At 41.3% G+C, this 16,555-nt stretch overlaps 1 protein-coding gene across 4 annotated transcripts in view; it reads left to right on the top strand.

Moving 5' to 3' along the window:
• Nucleotides 1-3,871: 3,871 nt before the first annotated feature.
• The window catches only part of ERMP1 (endoplasmic reticulum metallopeptidase 1), a 55,336-nt gene continuing 42,652 nt past the window's right edge, over nucleotides 3,872-16,555 (top strand). For 2 of the 4 annotated variants that reach the window (XM_043487210.1, XM_043487208.1), the window contains exons 1-4: nucleotides 3,874-4,290; nucleotides 5,635-5,936; nucleotides 9,641-9,768; nucleotides 10,390-10,495. In XM_043487210.1, the coding sequence (XP_043343145.1) occupies nucleotides 3,947-4,290; nucleotides 5,635-5,936; nucleotides 9,641-9,768; nucleotides 10,390-10,495 (880 nt within the window). In that variant the 5' untranslated portion in view covers nucleotides 3,874-3,946. Of the gene's footprint in view, nucleotides 4,291-5,634; nucleotides 5,937-9,640; nucleotides 9,769-10,389; nucleotides 10,496-16,555 lie in introns of all 4 variants that reach the window. The other 2 variants (XM_043487207.1, XM_043487209.1) reach the window with 2 other exon arrangements.

The following is a 16,555-nucleotide window of genomic DNA, read 5'->3' as shown; positions in this document are numbered from 1 at the left end:
ACATCTTGTCATTCTGCATTGGATAGAGGCACTTCTGAGGTTTTACCTTCTAAAGACAATGGAAGCGCTGACTTTTTAAAAGGAGACAAGACAGCAAGAGAAATGGTTCTTACAAAGGACAATATATACTCATTTCCTCATTCAGTAAATATGTATTGAGCAATGACCATGGGCTGGGCACAGGGCTAAGCACTGGGGACACAGTAACAAAGAAATAAGATAGACATTGTCTTTGGTCTCATGGGTCTTAAAGACTAAAAAGGATCTTATTGATCTAAAATTATGCTTCTGCCATAAAACTGTTACAATTTCATTTATTCACACAATCAAGAAATATTTATTGACAACATACTACATATCATGTTTTGTGTTAAGGAAATAAAATGGTGAGCAAAGCCAGATATGATTCCTGCCTTCATGGAGCTTACAGTATAATGAGGAAGATACTAAATAATTACATGCATACAAGGAGCTATTTAGTTTAGTTCAGTCACTCAGTTGTGTCCGACTCTTTGTGACCCTATGAACTGCAGCATGCCAGGCCTCCCTGTCCATCACCAACTCCTGGAGTGCACCCAAACTCATGGTCATTGAGTCAGTGATGCCATCCAACCATCTCATCCTCTCTCATCTCCTTCTCCTCCCGCCCTCAATCTTTGCCAGCATCAGGGTCTTTTCAAATGAGTCAGCTCTTCCCATCAGGTGGCCAAAGTATTGGAGTTTCAGCTTCAACATCAGTCCATCCAATGAACACCCAGGACTGATCTCCTTCAGGATGGACTGGTTGGATCTCCTTGCAGTCCAAGGGACTCTCAGAGTCTTCTCCAACACCACAGTTCAAAAGCATCAATTCTTTGGCGCTCAGCTTTATTTACAGTCCAACTCTCACATCCAAACATGACCACTGGAAAAACCATAGCCTTGACTAGATGGACCTTTGTAGGCAAAGTAATGTCTCTGCTTTTTAATATGCTCTCTAGTTTGGTCATAACTTTCCTTCCAAGGAGTAAGTGTCTTTTAATTTCATGGCTGCAGTCACCATCTGCAGTGATTTTGGAGCCCAGAAAAATAAAGTCAGCCACTGTTTGCACTGTTTCCCCATCTATTTTCCATGAAGTGATGGGACCAGATGCCATGATCTTAGTTTTCTTACTGTTGAGCTTTAAGCCAACTCTTTCACTCTCCTCTTTCACTTTCATCAAGAGGCTCTTTAGTTGCTTTTCACTTTCTGCCATAAGGGTGGTGTCATCGGCATATCTGAGGTTATTGATATTTCTCCCAGCAGTCTTGATTCCAGCTTGTGCTTCCTCCAGCCCAGTGTTTCTCATGATGTACTCTGGATAGAAATTAAATAAGCAGGGTGACAATATACAGCCTTGACGTATTCCTTTTCCTATTTGGAACCAGTCTATTGTTCCATGCCCAGTTCTAACTGTTGCTTCCTGACTTGCATACAGGTTTCTCAAGAAGCAGGTTAGGTGGTCTTGTATTCCCATCTCTTTCAGAATTTTCCCCAGTTTATTGTGATCCACACAGTCAAAGGCTTTGGCATAGTCAGTGAAGCAGAGATTGATGTTTTTCTGGAACTCTCTTGGTTTTTCGATGATCCAGCAGATGTTGGCAATTTGATCTCTGGTTCCTCTGCCTTTTCTAAAACCAGATTGAACATCTGGAAGTTCACGGTTCATATATTGCTGAAGCCTGGCTTGGAGAATTTTGAGCATTACTTTACTAGCGTGTGAGATGAGTGCAACTGTGTGGTAGTTTGAGCATTCTTTGGCATTTGCCTTTCTTGGGGATTGGAATGAAAACTGACCTTTTCAAGTCCTGTGGCCACTGCTGAGTTCTCCAAATTTGCTGGCATATTGAGTGCAGCACTTTCACAGCATCATCTTTCAGGATTTGAAATAGCTCAACTGGAATTCCATCACATCCACTAGCTTTGTTTGTAGTGATACTTCCCTAAGGCCCACTTGACTTCACATTCCAGGATGTCTGGCTCTAGGTGAGTGATCACACCATCATGATTATCTGGGTCATGAAGGTCTTTTTGTACAGTTCTCTGTGTATTCTTGCCACCTCTTCTTAATATCTTCTGCTTCTGTTAGGTCCCTACCGTTTCTGTCCTTTATTGAGCCCATCTTTGCATGAAATATTCCCTTGGTTTCTCTAATTTTCTTGAAGTGATCTCTAGTCTTTCCCATTCTATTGTTTTCCTCTATTTCTTTGCATTGATCGCTGAGGAAGGCTTTCTTATCTCTCATTGCTATTCTTTGGAACTTTGCATTCAGATGCTTATATCTTTCCTTTTCTCCTTTGCTTTTCGCTTCTCTTCTTTTCACAGCTATTTGTAAGGCCTCCTCAGAGAGCCATTTTGCTTTTTTGCATTTCTTTTTCTTGGGGATGGTCTTGATCCCTGTCTCCTGTACAATGTCACGAACCTCCTTCCATAGCTCACCAGGCACTCTATCAGATCTAGTCCCTTAAATCTGTTTCTCACTTCCACTGTATAATCATAAGGGATTTGATTTAGGTCATACCTGAACGGTCTAGTGGTTTTCCCCACTTTCTTCAATTTCAGTCTTAATTTGGCAATAATAAGGAGTTCATGATCTGAGCCATGAAACTGGATTCATTAGATTAGGAGGTTCTTGCTTGAGGAAGTTCCACTTAAGCTTTGACTTGAAGGAGAAACAGGAGTTAAAACAAGGCGATGAGGGGAGGGAATAACATTCTAGACAACTCAGCATGGGAAAAGATCCTCTTGCGGAAGGAAAGATGGTGAGCAGGAAGGACTTTGAAAGGTCAGTGTCGCTGGAGAATTGGGAATAAGGAGTGCCCTGGTTTCAGGTGGGCCTAAGTGGCCGGCAGGAGCAGGCCAGTCAGGTACTGCACCTTCCCAGTTGTTCTCTAGGTTAACAGACAGCGTATTGCAGCAACTCCATGTTGGAGATGCGGAGCTCTGAAGCAGACAGGCTCCTTGCAGCAGCACGCAGGAAGAAGACTAGATGCTCACTAGGATCTGCTCTAAAACCAAGGCTCTACCTCATCCCCCCACAGGGTGACATGGAGAGAGGAATACTTTTCTAAACCTTCCTTTCCAGAGTGCCATAAGCAATAGGTTGTTTTGGGAGCCCACTAAATTAGATTTAAGCCCTTCATCTGTTTACCTGTAAGTTCTTTAGCTAATAAGTGGGAATAAAAATACTTTCTTTTCAGGATTCTTGTAAGAACCAAATGAGATAGTGTATTAAAGCACTTAACACAGTCCTCGGCTCAGGGCAGGTATTCAAGAAATAATAGCTATTATTTTTCTTAGTCTGTTAAATGGAGACAGTGGCTACCTCACATGGTTATGATGATCTGTGATTAGATCACAGTACGTGTAAGCACGAGGCTAGGCCTCCTCTGTGCAGTCCTATTTCTAGTCAGAAGAGCCAGGAGCCTACTTTTTTCAGAGTCTGTCCAGAGCCTGTTCTAATGCTCCCTGCGCAAGCTGGGCCATTGCCTTCATGAAGCATAAATGATGACCCTCGTGCAGTCTTTTAATTCATGTCAATGTATGACAAAAACCACTACAATATTGTAAAGTAATTAGCCTCCAACTAATAAAAATAAATGAAAAAAAAATAAAAGCACTCTCTTTTCTCACATTTCCAAGTTTATGGTTATCTTTCCATTTATTAATCTGTGTCCCAATACCAGGCAGGGAAGCCCTGCCTAAGAAGGCACACCCATCACACCCAGTCGGGTGTGGGCCCTGCCGCTGAGCCTCAGGCAATCTGCCCAAAGAACCTGAGGCGCGGTGCCGCGGGACCGGCCAATCAGAAGAAGTTTGGCCCTCTGCAGTTTCCGTCCGCTCACTAGGAGGCGCTGCGGCCGCCGCGGCGGCTCCCAGAGCTGTCGCGGGCCGGGGCGGTTGGACTGGCTGCTGATTCTCGTGGCCATGGAGTGGGGTTCGGAGTCGGGGGCCGTGAGGCGGCACCGCATCGGAGGGGAGCGCCGGGACGGCCCGGCGGCCGCGCAGCAGCCGGAGAGGGAGGCCCTGGCGCAGGAGCCCCTGGCGGACGCGTGCGGCGGCGGCGCAAGGACGCGGAAGCGGAGCGGGGAGGGGAGCGGCGGCGGCGCGAGCCGGGGCGCGGGGACCGCACTGTCTGAGGCGCGCGCCGCGCTGGGGCTAGCGCTCTACCTGCTCGCGCTGCGGGCGCTCGTGCAGCTCTCGCTGCAGCAGCTCGTGCTCGGCGGGGCCGCTGTGGGCCGCCAGGGAGAGTTCGACGCGCTCCAAGCCAGGTACTGCCGCTCTCTTCAGGCCGGTGCTTTCCTTTTCGGCCCGGGGCACCTCACCTGAGTGTACCCGCCCCCGCGGGACCGCCCGGGCTCGCCGGCCCTGTCCGGCTGCACGTGGGGTGGAGTGAGGGTGGCCTCGCGCATCCCCTTTCAGGAGGTACAACTTAAGGGACGCGGGGCTCGCGTTGTCCCCTGTTAAGCTCGTGTTGCTGGTGGTCAGGGCGATTACGTCGGTTTTTCCACCCACTTTCTGGTTGTTAGTCGTCCCCCGTCTCTCAGAGCAACTTACACTTTTTACTTGCCCTCCTGCTATACAAACGAAAAGCTGTGAAATTTGTGAACCCAGTTAGGTTTTCGGGGAGGGTTCGGAAGGGAATCTAAGTTTTTGAGTGATCTAAGTTTTTGAGGGTCACAGGTCTCAAATCTGAGCGCTGTGGAGGCTTTCTCTGGAACACTGCACATTCACAATTTTACAGTTTCAGAAGTTCTGAGATTCCTGGAGCTTGTCCTTGATGTGTCAGGTTTTTTTGTTTGTTTGTTTTAATTAAAAACAAAGTTTTAACTAAAACTTTGCTCATTGGTTTCTTTTAAGTATGCCAGAAAACGTGAATTAAGTCAGAGGTAGTGTAAAAACCAAAGTGCATAAAATATGCTTGCAGAGTTTTCAATAACTATTGTGTTTCAAAAAACTTTTAAGTACAAAGCACTGGAAGCTTATTTTTTTTAAAGGCTTCCTGAAACACACCTCCTCCCCCTCTTTTCCCCATTTGGAATGCAATGAAAAGACAAAAAAAAATTCTGTTTGTTTTAGGGGTAGAGTTGGTTTACCCTGAATTGAAGTTACTAGGCCCTCTGTGCACACTGGGAAGACTGAGTCCATTCTTCAAAATCAAAAGTTTTTCTTTGCTTATTTAACCTCTTGACTAAATTGTCTTTGCTCATTGGTTTCTGCTGCTTAGAATCAGTAACCCAGAGTCAGTAACCCTCCAGACTATGACAAAATAAAGTTGTTTGCTTTCCCATCTAGCCATTGGCAGTTACCCATTTTGAATTAACTTGCTGGTCCTTGTATTGATTCTGTGTGGGTGCTGGGAGAAGTTGGGAGTGGGTGTGGGTGGAGAAAACTGAAGGGATGAATTCATGGAAGGCAAAAGAAATGATGGAACTTGGCAAGTGATTTTCACATGTTACCTGAAATACTAAAGGCAGCCTTTTTTGTGTGAGAAGAACTTGTTTTATGTCAAAGAACTTGTCTTTTGGGTAGGGGGAGTGTGGAGGGAAAGTTGCTCTAAGTGTTAGTTTCCAGCCAGCACGCCCTGTCATCATGCTTCTTTTCGTTGCTTCCAGGGATTATCTTGAACATATAACATCCATTGGCCCCAGGACTACAGGAAGTCCAGAAAATGAAATTCTGACAGTACATTACCTTTTGGAACAGATTAAACTGATTGAAGTTCAAAGCAACACCCTTCACAAGATTTCAGTAGATGTACAACGGCCCACAGGCTCCTTTAGCATTGACTTCTTGGGAGGGTTTACAAGCTACTATGACAACATTACCAATGTTGTGGTAAAGCTGGAACCCAGAGATGGAGCCCAGCATGCTGTCCTGGCTAACTGTCATTTTGACTCAGTGGCGAATTCACCAGGTATGTGCCTGTTTTTTGGTCATTTTGAGGTCCTCATAGCCGAAAAACTTGGTTAACTCGAAACTGCTTGAGCAATTGTGGGACACCATTTTCTGAGACAAACTCTTTTTTTCATTGTGGTGGAAGACAGGATAATTAGAATAGTATACTTTTGTTTAAGATTCTACCTTTTAGTATTCTCTCAAGTGCTTTATTTACTTAGTTTTTAAACATTAGTGCCAGCAGCCCAGCTACAGGGTATCGAGTGTTTCTACGAGACTGAAATAGCCTTATCATTGTTACCAGTGTGTGTTCTTGAGTCCCGGAGTTAGGTTCTGCCCCTTCAAGTGTTTACTCAACTAGGTGTTGTGCTAGGCTCTGGGGATATGGGATTAAGGAACAGTTTTGGCCTTCAAGCGACGTGTAATTGGGGACTCATTCTCCTAGCATTTTCTTTCGACCAGTTAAGTGAGAATGTTGGTCCATTGGGGATGCCATACTGTTAGAGCACTTTGATTATTAATCCATAAATCTTGCCCTGAAAATAGTTTACCAAACTAGAGTACTTGATGTTTAGGACAGGGCCTGAAACAATAAATATTTGTTGAATGAATATCTCCTAAATTCAACCTCAATTTTTTAAAGTAAGATTCCTCAGAAAAAGGTTTTCAGTAGCTAGGGAATGTACATAGGGAAGAATAGAAAATAGCATTTTACAGTGAGATGGCGTCTGGTTCAGTCCCCTCATTTAACATAGGAATACACTTAGCTGACACCACTGATCTTAGACAGGGCCTGGACCTGGGTTTTCTGGCTAGTCGGTTCTTTTAGCTGTATTTGAAAGAAAGGAGAGTATTAGGATGTAGTTAATACTCCCTTTGGCAAACTACTTAACCTCTTCTTTCCTCAGTTTCTGATCAGAAAAACAGAGATATAATAGTACTTTCTTAATGGTATTGCTTAGAGGATTAAGTGAGGATTAAATATGAGTGAAACAGTAGACTAGCAACTGGCATGAAAAATCCTTTTTTTATTAGTATTTATTTAATATTAGGTTCTTCCAGAATGTTTAAACTTAAACCAGGCTCAATGTAAACATGCAGAGTTATACAAAGTCTAAAATAAAATTTATGTGCTTGATAAAATTTTTCATACTAGGATATCTTTAGTTGGAAATCTTGCCAGTTGCATTTAGAATGTAACATGCTTTTTCAAAAATCAGCGTGCACTCATGTTTTTTACAAAGTCAGAGATACCTTTTTGTGTTGGGGAAGTTAGTGGTCTTTTATGTCCAATTCAAAGCAGTAATAAGCATCACCCTTTGCTTACTGTTGTGATGCTTAAAATCTAGGAAGGGACAAATTAACACCATGATTATTTAAGAGCATCATATACGAAAGATGTGTATACAAGTGTCAGAAACAGTGCTAAATGTTAGAAATCATATATGGAGTCCAGGCATAAGGGTGGGATCATTTGGTTACTGGAACCCATTTTTAACTCAAATTTTGTAAGGATACCCATGCCAACAATCTCAGGGAAATTTCTGAATTGTTAAAAGATAGTTTTAAAGACATTTTATAAAATAGACTATCACCTAAATTTTTTTAGTGGATGAACAGATTGAAGTATGAGTATTTTTTAAGAGTACTTCTCAGCAAGATATCTGAAACTTAGGAATTGATATCCATTAGGAGTAATGTTACCCACAGAGAGGCCTTAAATACCTTCTTGGGTTTGCATAGTTCCAGGCTGTTATTCTGGAGGTGGCTGCAGTTTCAATGTTAATTCTAAATGGAAAGGGATGTTGGTTAAGCATCCAGCCCTTTTGATACTGTCCTCTAACTTTCCTTGTCTTTCTTAAAGACGTCTGACCCTTCTCTAGGTTTGTTCTCAGACACCAGAGCTATTAAAATAGATGATGAAAGTACAGTTTAACTTTTAATCCACCCTATAGAGATATGTATCTTTCAACTTCCATTTGTCTTCCTTTGAATAAAGAAAACTTTTACCGCTTTTTATTTTAAAGTAAGTCACAGTCTCAAAGACCATTTATTTCATTTGGTTCTTGAAAGATGGCACTTTTTATTGATAGCTACGTGTACTTCCTGCTCGATAGTAATGAGGTAATTATTACTTTGTTTCACTTTGATTAAATTACAGTCCAGTAATCACTACTAAGACAAGCATAGCTAACAGGTAGTTTCTTCTCAAGCAGGAATGAGGTCTTGAATTGAATAGCACCAAAACAAACACTTTAGCTGGCTGCAAAGCCGTCCTTAAATGTGTAGAGAAAAGAAGGGAAAACTGACCCTGAATGCCTACCACACACACACTAGACACTCTACATTGCTTTGTCATCCTCAGCACATCTGTGAGTAGGTGTCATTAATTTGCCCTCCAGGCCAGGAAGGAGAAAAGGGGCAGAGCTAGAATTTACATCCAAGTCTTTCTTACTCCAAAACCTACACTAATCTCTATAGCACCCTGCCTCCCAGTATGTAAACCCAGAAATGCTGTTGCCTGGGTTATTACTGTGTCTGTTTACTTTGATGATTGATGATTATTTAAACTTTTCATTATGGAAAATTTCAAGTGTATACAAAAAGAATAGTTTAATGAACCTGAGTGTTCCTGTCACCCAGCTTCAACAGTTCAATCTTGTTTTTTCTGTACTCCCCCCACCGCCTCCCCTTGACTATTTTGAAGCAGATCTCAGGTATATCAGCTCCTCTGTAAATATTCTGGGCTGTATGATTGAAAGATAAGAACTCTTTTTTTTGACATGCTCATAATACCATGAATTACCTCACTGAAAAACTTAGTAGTAATTCCTTAATACCAGCAAATTGGAGTAGGAAATGGCAACCGACTCCCGTGTTCTTGCCTGGAAAATCCCATGGATAGAGGAGCCTGGCGGGCTTACAGTCCATGGGGTCACACAGAGTCAGACATGACTGAGCATGCTAACAAATCAGCTAATATCCAGTTAGTTTCTTTAATTACCTCTTATGGTACTTTTAAAAGTGTCTAAGTACAAAAGTCACCTTTATAGTCACCTTTGATTAATATCTAAAGTTTCTGAATCAAAAGGTTAAGTGATTTAATAAGTTCCTCTGTTTTATCAATTCTTAGACCAGGGATATTATTAATACTTTGGTCATTAATCCCCTTTCCTGTTTCTTACTAGGTGTCTTCTTACTAGGTGTCTTCACACGATCCCCTTGGAGAAACTTTTAAAATATTGCTACACTATCCAAACTGACCCCTCTAAATGTGGAGTGATCTGCAGCTTTTATGATTTTGGCAGAAAAACTAGCAGGAAAGGAGTAGGTGGCAGTTGGAGATGACATAGGAAACCAGAAGTGAAGATACTACAGAGGATGTAGAATAAGGATAAATTAAATTGCTTTTGGTGATGAGCATGCCAGTTTTCAGTATTGCCTTAGGTCCCCTCTAGTTGATTAGTTAACAAATACTAATTGAGCAACTGCTGTGGGACCAGGCAGAGTTGGAGATACTGAGAGTAAGTCAGCGAGCGAACCAAAGATCGCTGTCCTGGAGGTCGCTGCTGGTGGGTGCAGTTATTACCTGACAACGGCAGAGCTGTGCTGCTGCAGCTGTTGTGATGCCGCCTTCGTAGGGAAACTCCGTTTCTTGCCATGATGGTTTGTGCTGTAAAGGTTTTAAACTCTGAGAAGCAAATCTGTTTTTCTGATTTAAAGGTGCCAGCGATGATGCAGTTAGCTGTTCAGTGATGCTGGAAGTCCTTCGTGTCTTGTCGACATCTTCAGAAGCCTTATATCATGCGGTCATATTTCTCTTTAATGGTGCTGAGGAGAACGTCTTGCAAGTGAGCTTTCACTATTTTAAAGACTAGGCTTGAGTAATAGTGGCAATGAGAATAATAATAATAGCTAACACATGGGTTTTGTTGGAGTAGTAGAAAATGACATGTGAAAGAAATACTGTACAGGCAGTGCTTAAAAAAAAAATCGATAGCCACTTATGTATGCATGCTTAATTTTGAAAACTTAGGACAGATCATCTTGTCAGTGTTTTATTCATTAAAGGGCTCTCTGATGGCATAATAATTTGCCTCAGGTTTTCTAGAGTTTCAGAGATGGTTTGAGGCAGGCACACGTCATGAGTGCCCAACCATAGGAATAGTGCCTTCTTTTGTTTTGCGTTTTCTTTTGCACAGGCTCACACTTACTAAAGATCCTATTTGGCTTCACTCATGGAAATGAGGCCGCCTTCTGTGATGAGTGACTTTCCACTGAGCAAACTGCACACGGCCATTAGGCAGAGGGAGGGAAACAGAGGATGTCTTTAGATCCTGCCTTTGAAAAAAATGATTGTTCTATTTTTTTCTTTGCTTCATCAGCATAGACGTTCCATCTTTTAAAACAGCAAAATAAAGACTTCAATAATATAAGATTGTGTAACCAATATTTGTTTTCTTCTCATTCAGGCCAGTCATGGTTTTATTACTCAGCACCCCTGGGCCAGCTTGATCCGTGCGTTTATTAACTTGGAGGCAGCAGGTGTAGGAGGGAAAGAACTTGTATTCCAAACAGGTATGTGAGGCTGTGCATTGTATATTGTAATGCAATTTTTGTTTTTATAAAAGCGAAAACTTTCTGAATGTAAATAATCTAATGACATGAACATTGTTTTTAAAGCATGAGATAGTTTTAGCTTGTCTTTTTAAAGTTTTAAACAAAATAATATTTAATGTCGTAAAAATCCAGTAAATCATATTAGAGTTCAGAACTCAGATTTGTTTAGTTAGGAGATATTGAAATCTGCTGTTGGTGGTTTCATGCTATTATTTTTCCGCTCTGTTAGAAATGTGTGTAATGGATTTTAGCCAGAGATGTCACATTCGTTAGAAACTTAATAATGAACAGTATCTTTAGGCATGAGGTGGGCTAGGGGAAGTGAATAAGGTGAGATGGGAACTTTTTTATATTTTTAGCATCTTTCACAGACATGATATTGTTTACGTTATAAAGATATGCTAAGTGTGTCTTCATAACCTAAACAATACACATTTTAATATTCTCCATCCAACTTACTTTAGACTTTTCCCACTCAAATGTATATTTTGACTTCAGTTAAACCTTTGAGGATCTTAAAGTTGCGTAGTCAGAAGCAAGGTTCTCCCTTCTTTTCAACTCATAGCTTTCTGCTTACTCTTCATCTGAATAGTGAGAAGCAGCTGGTATGTAATGTCTGTGGGGGTAAATGGATGACTCACTATTAACCATTTCCCTCTAATTCTTGGATATTGGTCAGGATAGGAGAAACACTTGATTATAATAACCACCAGATCAAAAAGCAGCAGGAGAACATTCTGTAAGCAGAGAGGACTATGTGTTTCTTTTCTCTGAAAATATCTGGACCACACATGAGCAAGAAGAGTGTGTCTTTTTATATTTTCTCTCCTGGAAGTATACTATAATTTAATCCATGCTTTTAGTTAGTTATTTTTGGCTGTGGTGGGCCTTCATTGATGCATGCAGGCAAGATGGGCTCCTCTTCATTGCTGTGCATGGGCTTCTCATTGTTTTGGCTTCTCATTGCAGAGCACAGGCCCTAGGCAAATGGGCTTCAGTAGTTGCAGCATGCGGGCTCCGTAGTTGTGGCTCATGGGCTTAGTTGCTCCACGGCATGTGAAATCTTCCCACGCCAAGGAGCAAACCTGTGTCCCTTGTGTTGGCAGGTGGATTCTTATCCACTATGCCGCCGGGGAAGTGCCACATACATTCTTTTTGTCATCACAGGACCCTGCCCCTGAACTTCTGTAACCCGGAGAAGGACCAGTTTTAAGGTTTAGTCTGTGCCTTTCCTGAATTTTTTCTGTGCATATGTATTAATGCATGCATGCATATTCTGTGTGTATATATTAATATATCTTTCATACATATAATCCAGAGAAGTTCAAACACATTTACCTAACTCCTGGGTATATATCCAAAAAAACCCCATTAATTCAAACATACATGCACTGCAGTGTTTCTAGCAGCATTATTTACAATTGCCAAGATATGGAAGCAACCTGTGTCATCAGCAGATGAATGTATAAGAGTGTGTGTATGTGTGTGTGTGTGTACAGTGAAATACTATTCAGCCATACAGAAGAATGAAATTTTGCCATTTGCAGCACTGTGGATGGACTTGGAGGATATTATGCAAAGTGAAATAAGACAAAGACAGATACTGTATGATATCACTTATATATGAAATCTAAAAAATACAACAAACTGGTGACTATAACGAAAAAGGAGCAGACTCACAGAACAGAACTAGCAGTTACCACTGGAGGGGGAGGGGCACTCAGAGGTGAGGGAGGAAGAGGTACCAACTATTGAGTGTAAGACAGGCTCAGGGATGCGTTGTACAGCATGGGGAATCTAGCCCATACTTTGCAGTAACTTAGATGCAGTAACCTTTAAAAATTGTGTTAAAAGTTTTTTAAAAAGAAACACATTTACCTAGGGTCAGGGAGGCCAAGACACAAGTCGTTTCATTTATTTCTTTACATTTATTGAGTACTCACTTTACCGGTTTAATTTATAGTCCATGCTCTTTTTACTAAACGCAGACAGTTAAGCTCAAGAATCCTATAGTTTACATTTTTAGATATATTGGCATTATTTAGAAGGATATAAACAAACTGTTAATAACAGTCACCACTGGATGGTGGGCATTGCTGATGGAGCTGTGGTGTGAGTGACTAGAGGGGAGGATGGGGCAGACTGTGAAAAGCCAATTTGAATTTTCCATTGCTTCATAAACTTAAAACCAGAATTGCCATTGCAGCTTTACTTATACTCTTTATAGTTTTCTGTACTGTTTACATTTTTGCATTTCATATGGGCTTCCCTGGTAGCTCAGCTGATAAACAATCTGCTTGCTATGCAGGAGACCCTGGTTTGATTCCTGGGTCGGGAAGTTCTCCTGGAGAAGGGATAGGCTACCCACTCCAGTATTCTTGCCTGGGAAATCACATGGACGGAGAGGCCTAGTAGGCTACAGTCCATGGGGTCACAAAGAGTTGGACACAACTGAGCGACTTCACTCACTCACTCCCCACTCCAGTATTCTTGAGCTTCCCTGGTGATTCAGATGGTAAAGAATTCACCTGCAATGTGAGAGACCTGGGTTCGATCCCTGGGTTGGGAAGATGCCCTGGAGAAGGGCATGGCAACCCACTCCAGTATTCGTGCCTGGAGAATCCCCATGGACAGAAGAGCCTAGTGGGATATAGCCTATGGGGTTGCAAAGAGTTGGACACAACTGAGTGACTAAGCACACAGCACATGATTAATAATAAAACAAAATCAGACTTGTTACTAGTTAGCAATATATATGGCTTAGCAGGTAAAAAATCCACCTACAGTGCAGGAGACACAAGAGACGTGGGTTCAATCCCTGGGTTGGGAAGATTCCCTGGATCAGGAAATGGTAACCTAGTCCAGTATTCTTGCCTGAAAATCCAATGGACAGAGGAGCAATATATATACAGTTTAAATGTTTTACTTACTCTAGAATAAAATCCCCATATTTCAAAATTAATTTTCTTTGTGAAGGGGCATTCTACAAAAGATTTGTAAAGAATGTTTTTCCCTTTTCTTTGAGTCTTTGTATGCTGTTTCCCCTCTAGATTTTGGTAGTTTATTCCTGTGGCTAAATGCTATACCCCAAAGCTTTCTGGGCATTTTCTGATGGTCCAATACCTTTTTCAGTATATCTCTCACTTCCAAATGTTCTTGCTACAAAACACTGGCTTTCTCATGGGCATTGCTTTCAGAAAGCTAGTTAGTGTTGCTTCCGTGTCTGCAGAGGCAGGCGGAGGCCCCCTGGGTCTGCAGTCCTGGGGAACACTGCCAGACCACTCCGTCCTCAGCTTCTGTAGCAGGCGCTTTTCTCCTGCGTTTGTCCCGCCTGGGAATGTTTCAGTTAACATTGTACTCTCCAGTGTCCTGTTGTCACTTCAGAGAGACATTCATTTGGGGAGTTTTTAGTGACTAGAATAATCACTACTACTTAAGTTTTTTAAAAGGGCCAGAATGCATGAAAGAATGGCATAATTTATCAGACTGATGATATATATCATGAGTCAAGGCTTAATTTAATAGTTTTGAAGGTGTTATAAAATTCATTGTTTAAAATTTTAAAGTGATTAAACCAGTAATACATGTTCCTTGTAAAGAAATTATATGCTATCAACCTTGAGTAGAAGAAAGCCCATAAACAACAGGGGTCAATGAAATCTTTTTTTTTTTCTCTTGTGAAAAATATCCATGACCCTGTAATCTTACAACCCAGAGCAAACTATTGCCGTAGTTTAGTCTCTATCCTTCTGGGATTTTTTTTTTTTTCCTATTCATCTAAATATAAATATATACTATATGTAATCTTGAATTTGACTTGAACAAGTCTTTATTGAATTTGTTACAATACAGCTTCTGTTTTATGTTTGAGTTTTTGTTTGTGAGGTATGGGGGATCTTAGCACCCTGACCAGGGATCAAACCCACACCCCCTGCATTGGAAGGTGAAGTCTTCACCACTGGACCACCAGGGGAGTCCCCAGTAGTTTTTAGGTATATTCACAGAGTTGCACAGTCTTCGCTACAATCAATTTCAGAATCTTTTCATCTCCCACCCTTTGGGGTGATAATGCCAAAGAGAAACCCCATACTCATGAGTGGCTTCTTTTACTTCTTGCAGTATTCTTTGATGTTCATGCATGTTGTAGTGTGTATCAATACTTCATCCTCTTTTAAAAATTATTATTACTGTTATTTTTTTGCCACACCACATGGCTTGCAGGGATCTTAGTTCCCCAACCAGGGATTGAACCTGCACCTTTGGCAATGAAAACGTGGAGTCCTGACCTCTGGACCACAAGGGCATTCCTGAGTACTTCATTTTTTTTTATGGCTAGATTATATTTCATGTAGGAATATCCTGCATTTCATTGATCCATTCATCAGTTGATGGACATTTGGATTGTTTCCACTTTTATGCCATTGTGAATAATGCTGCCATGAGCATTTGTGTGTAGTTCTCTGTGTGGACATGTATTTTTATTTCTTTGGATTCCTAAGAATGGAATTACTGGGTTATATGACAAGTTTATGTTCTAACTTTTTGAGAAACTGTTAAACTAAGTTTTGTTTTAGAAGAAATGTAAATTCAGACAACAGTAAGAACTTTTTAATAGTTTTGCAAAAGGTAAGTAGAATGATAATGCCCAATTCTGATGAATAGAGAGGAACAGGCGTTTTTATACATTATTGCTAGAAGTACAGATTGGTGCAGTTTTGGGGCAGTTTGGCCATATATATCACTTTAAAAAATGTACAGATCCTTCTTCCAGCAGGTCCCCCTGTAGGAATTTATTCTGTAGAAATAGTTGCACATAGATGCATAGATCTAAGTCCTGCATAGTCTTCTTGTTTTTTTTTTCTAAGAATGAAAAATTGAAAACACCTTTCAGGTCCATGCATAAGAGACTGTTTATATTAATGGTGAGTTTGTTGACATTGAGATCTGCCTTCCCTCAGTATCACACATGTGCATAACTTTTGCTTTAAGGAAGATGGGCTTCATTCTTTAAGAAGAAATTAATGCACAAGAAACTGGGAGCATCATGGGATTTAGATGATGGTAGGAGAAAGACTATAAGGTGAAAATATTTCTCTATGAGATAATTAAGATAAGAGCTTTCTGGGGGAGGCAGGGTAGGTGGTGTTAAAGAGCACAGGCTCTATAGTCTGCTGATCCAAGTTCAAATCTCAGCTGTAGCATTGCAACCTTGGACAAGTCACACAACCACTCCATACTTCAGTTCCTCATCTGTAAAACTGGGCTAGTATTGGTGTGTACCTTTTAGGATGAATAACCACTTGGTAAAAACCTCAAGTCTGTACTTTCTTGTGTAAGAGCTCCCAGAAACTACCTTAGCCTGGATTTCATCTGCCTTCCTCATCCCAGTCTCTGCAGTTTTCCCTTTTACACCATCACTGGACCTGTCTGTGACCTGTAGGCCTCTGTGGACGATCAGTGAGAGCCTGGGTAGGGCTGGAGCACTGCTGGACAGCCATGGGGTCTGTAAGGGGTCAAAGGCCAGGTAGCAGCTACTCAAAACCTTTTCCTATTGATGGATCTTACGGTTTTCTCAAATATTTTTTATGGGATAGTGCATAAAATGAACTTAAACTTTTATCTTTAGGTGTCTGTTTCATCATTGACTGGCTGGGTTGGGTCTTAGTTGTGGCAAATGGGATCTTTTGTTACTGTGCATGGGCTTAGATGCTCCGTGGCATGTGGCATCTTAGTTCCCTGACCAGGGATTGAACCCGAGTCTCCTGAATTGGAAGGTGGATTCTTAACCACTGGATCATTAGGAAAGTCCCTGTCTCATCTTTTATTATTAGCTAAGAAAAGTGCACAGCTCTGAATGCTTAGCTTAATGAATTTTTATAGACTGAATAAGTAATGTAACTAGAACCCAGATCAAGGTTCAGAGTATTTTGGTTGCTTCCAGAAGCCTCTGCCGTGGTCCCTTCTCAGTCATTCCTTCCCCAGGATCACCCTATTTTAACTTGTGTCTTGGTAGATTTA

Source organism: Cervus canadensis, chromosome 14 (assembly GCF_019320065.1).
Source record: "Cervus canadensis isolate Bull #8, Minnesota chromosome 14, ASM1932006v1, whole genome shotgun sequence".
In the NCBI taxonomy this organism is placed as follows: Eukaryota; Metazoa; Chordata; class Mammalia; order Artiodactyla; family Cervidae; genus Cervus; species Cervus canadensis.
Note: the sequence above shows the minus strand (reverse complement) of the source record. Positions and strands in the feature narration are given on the sequence as shown.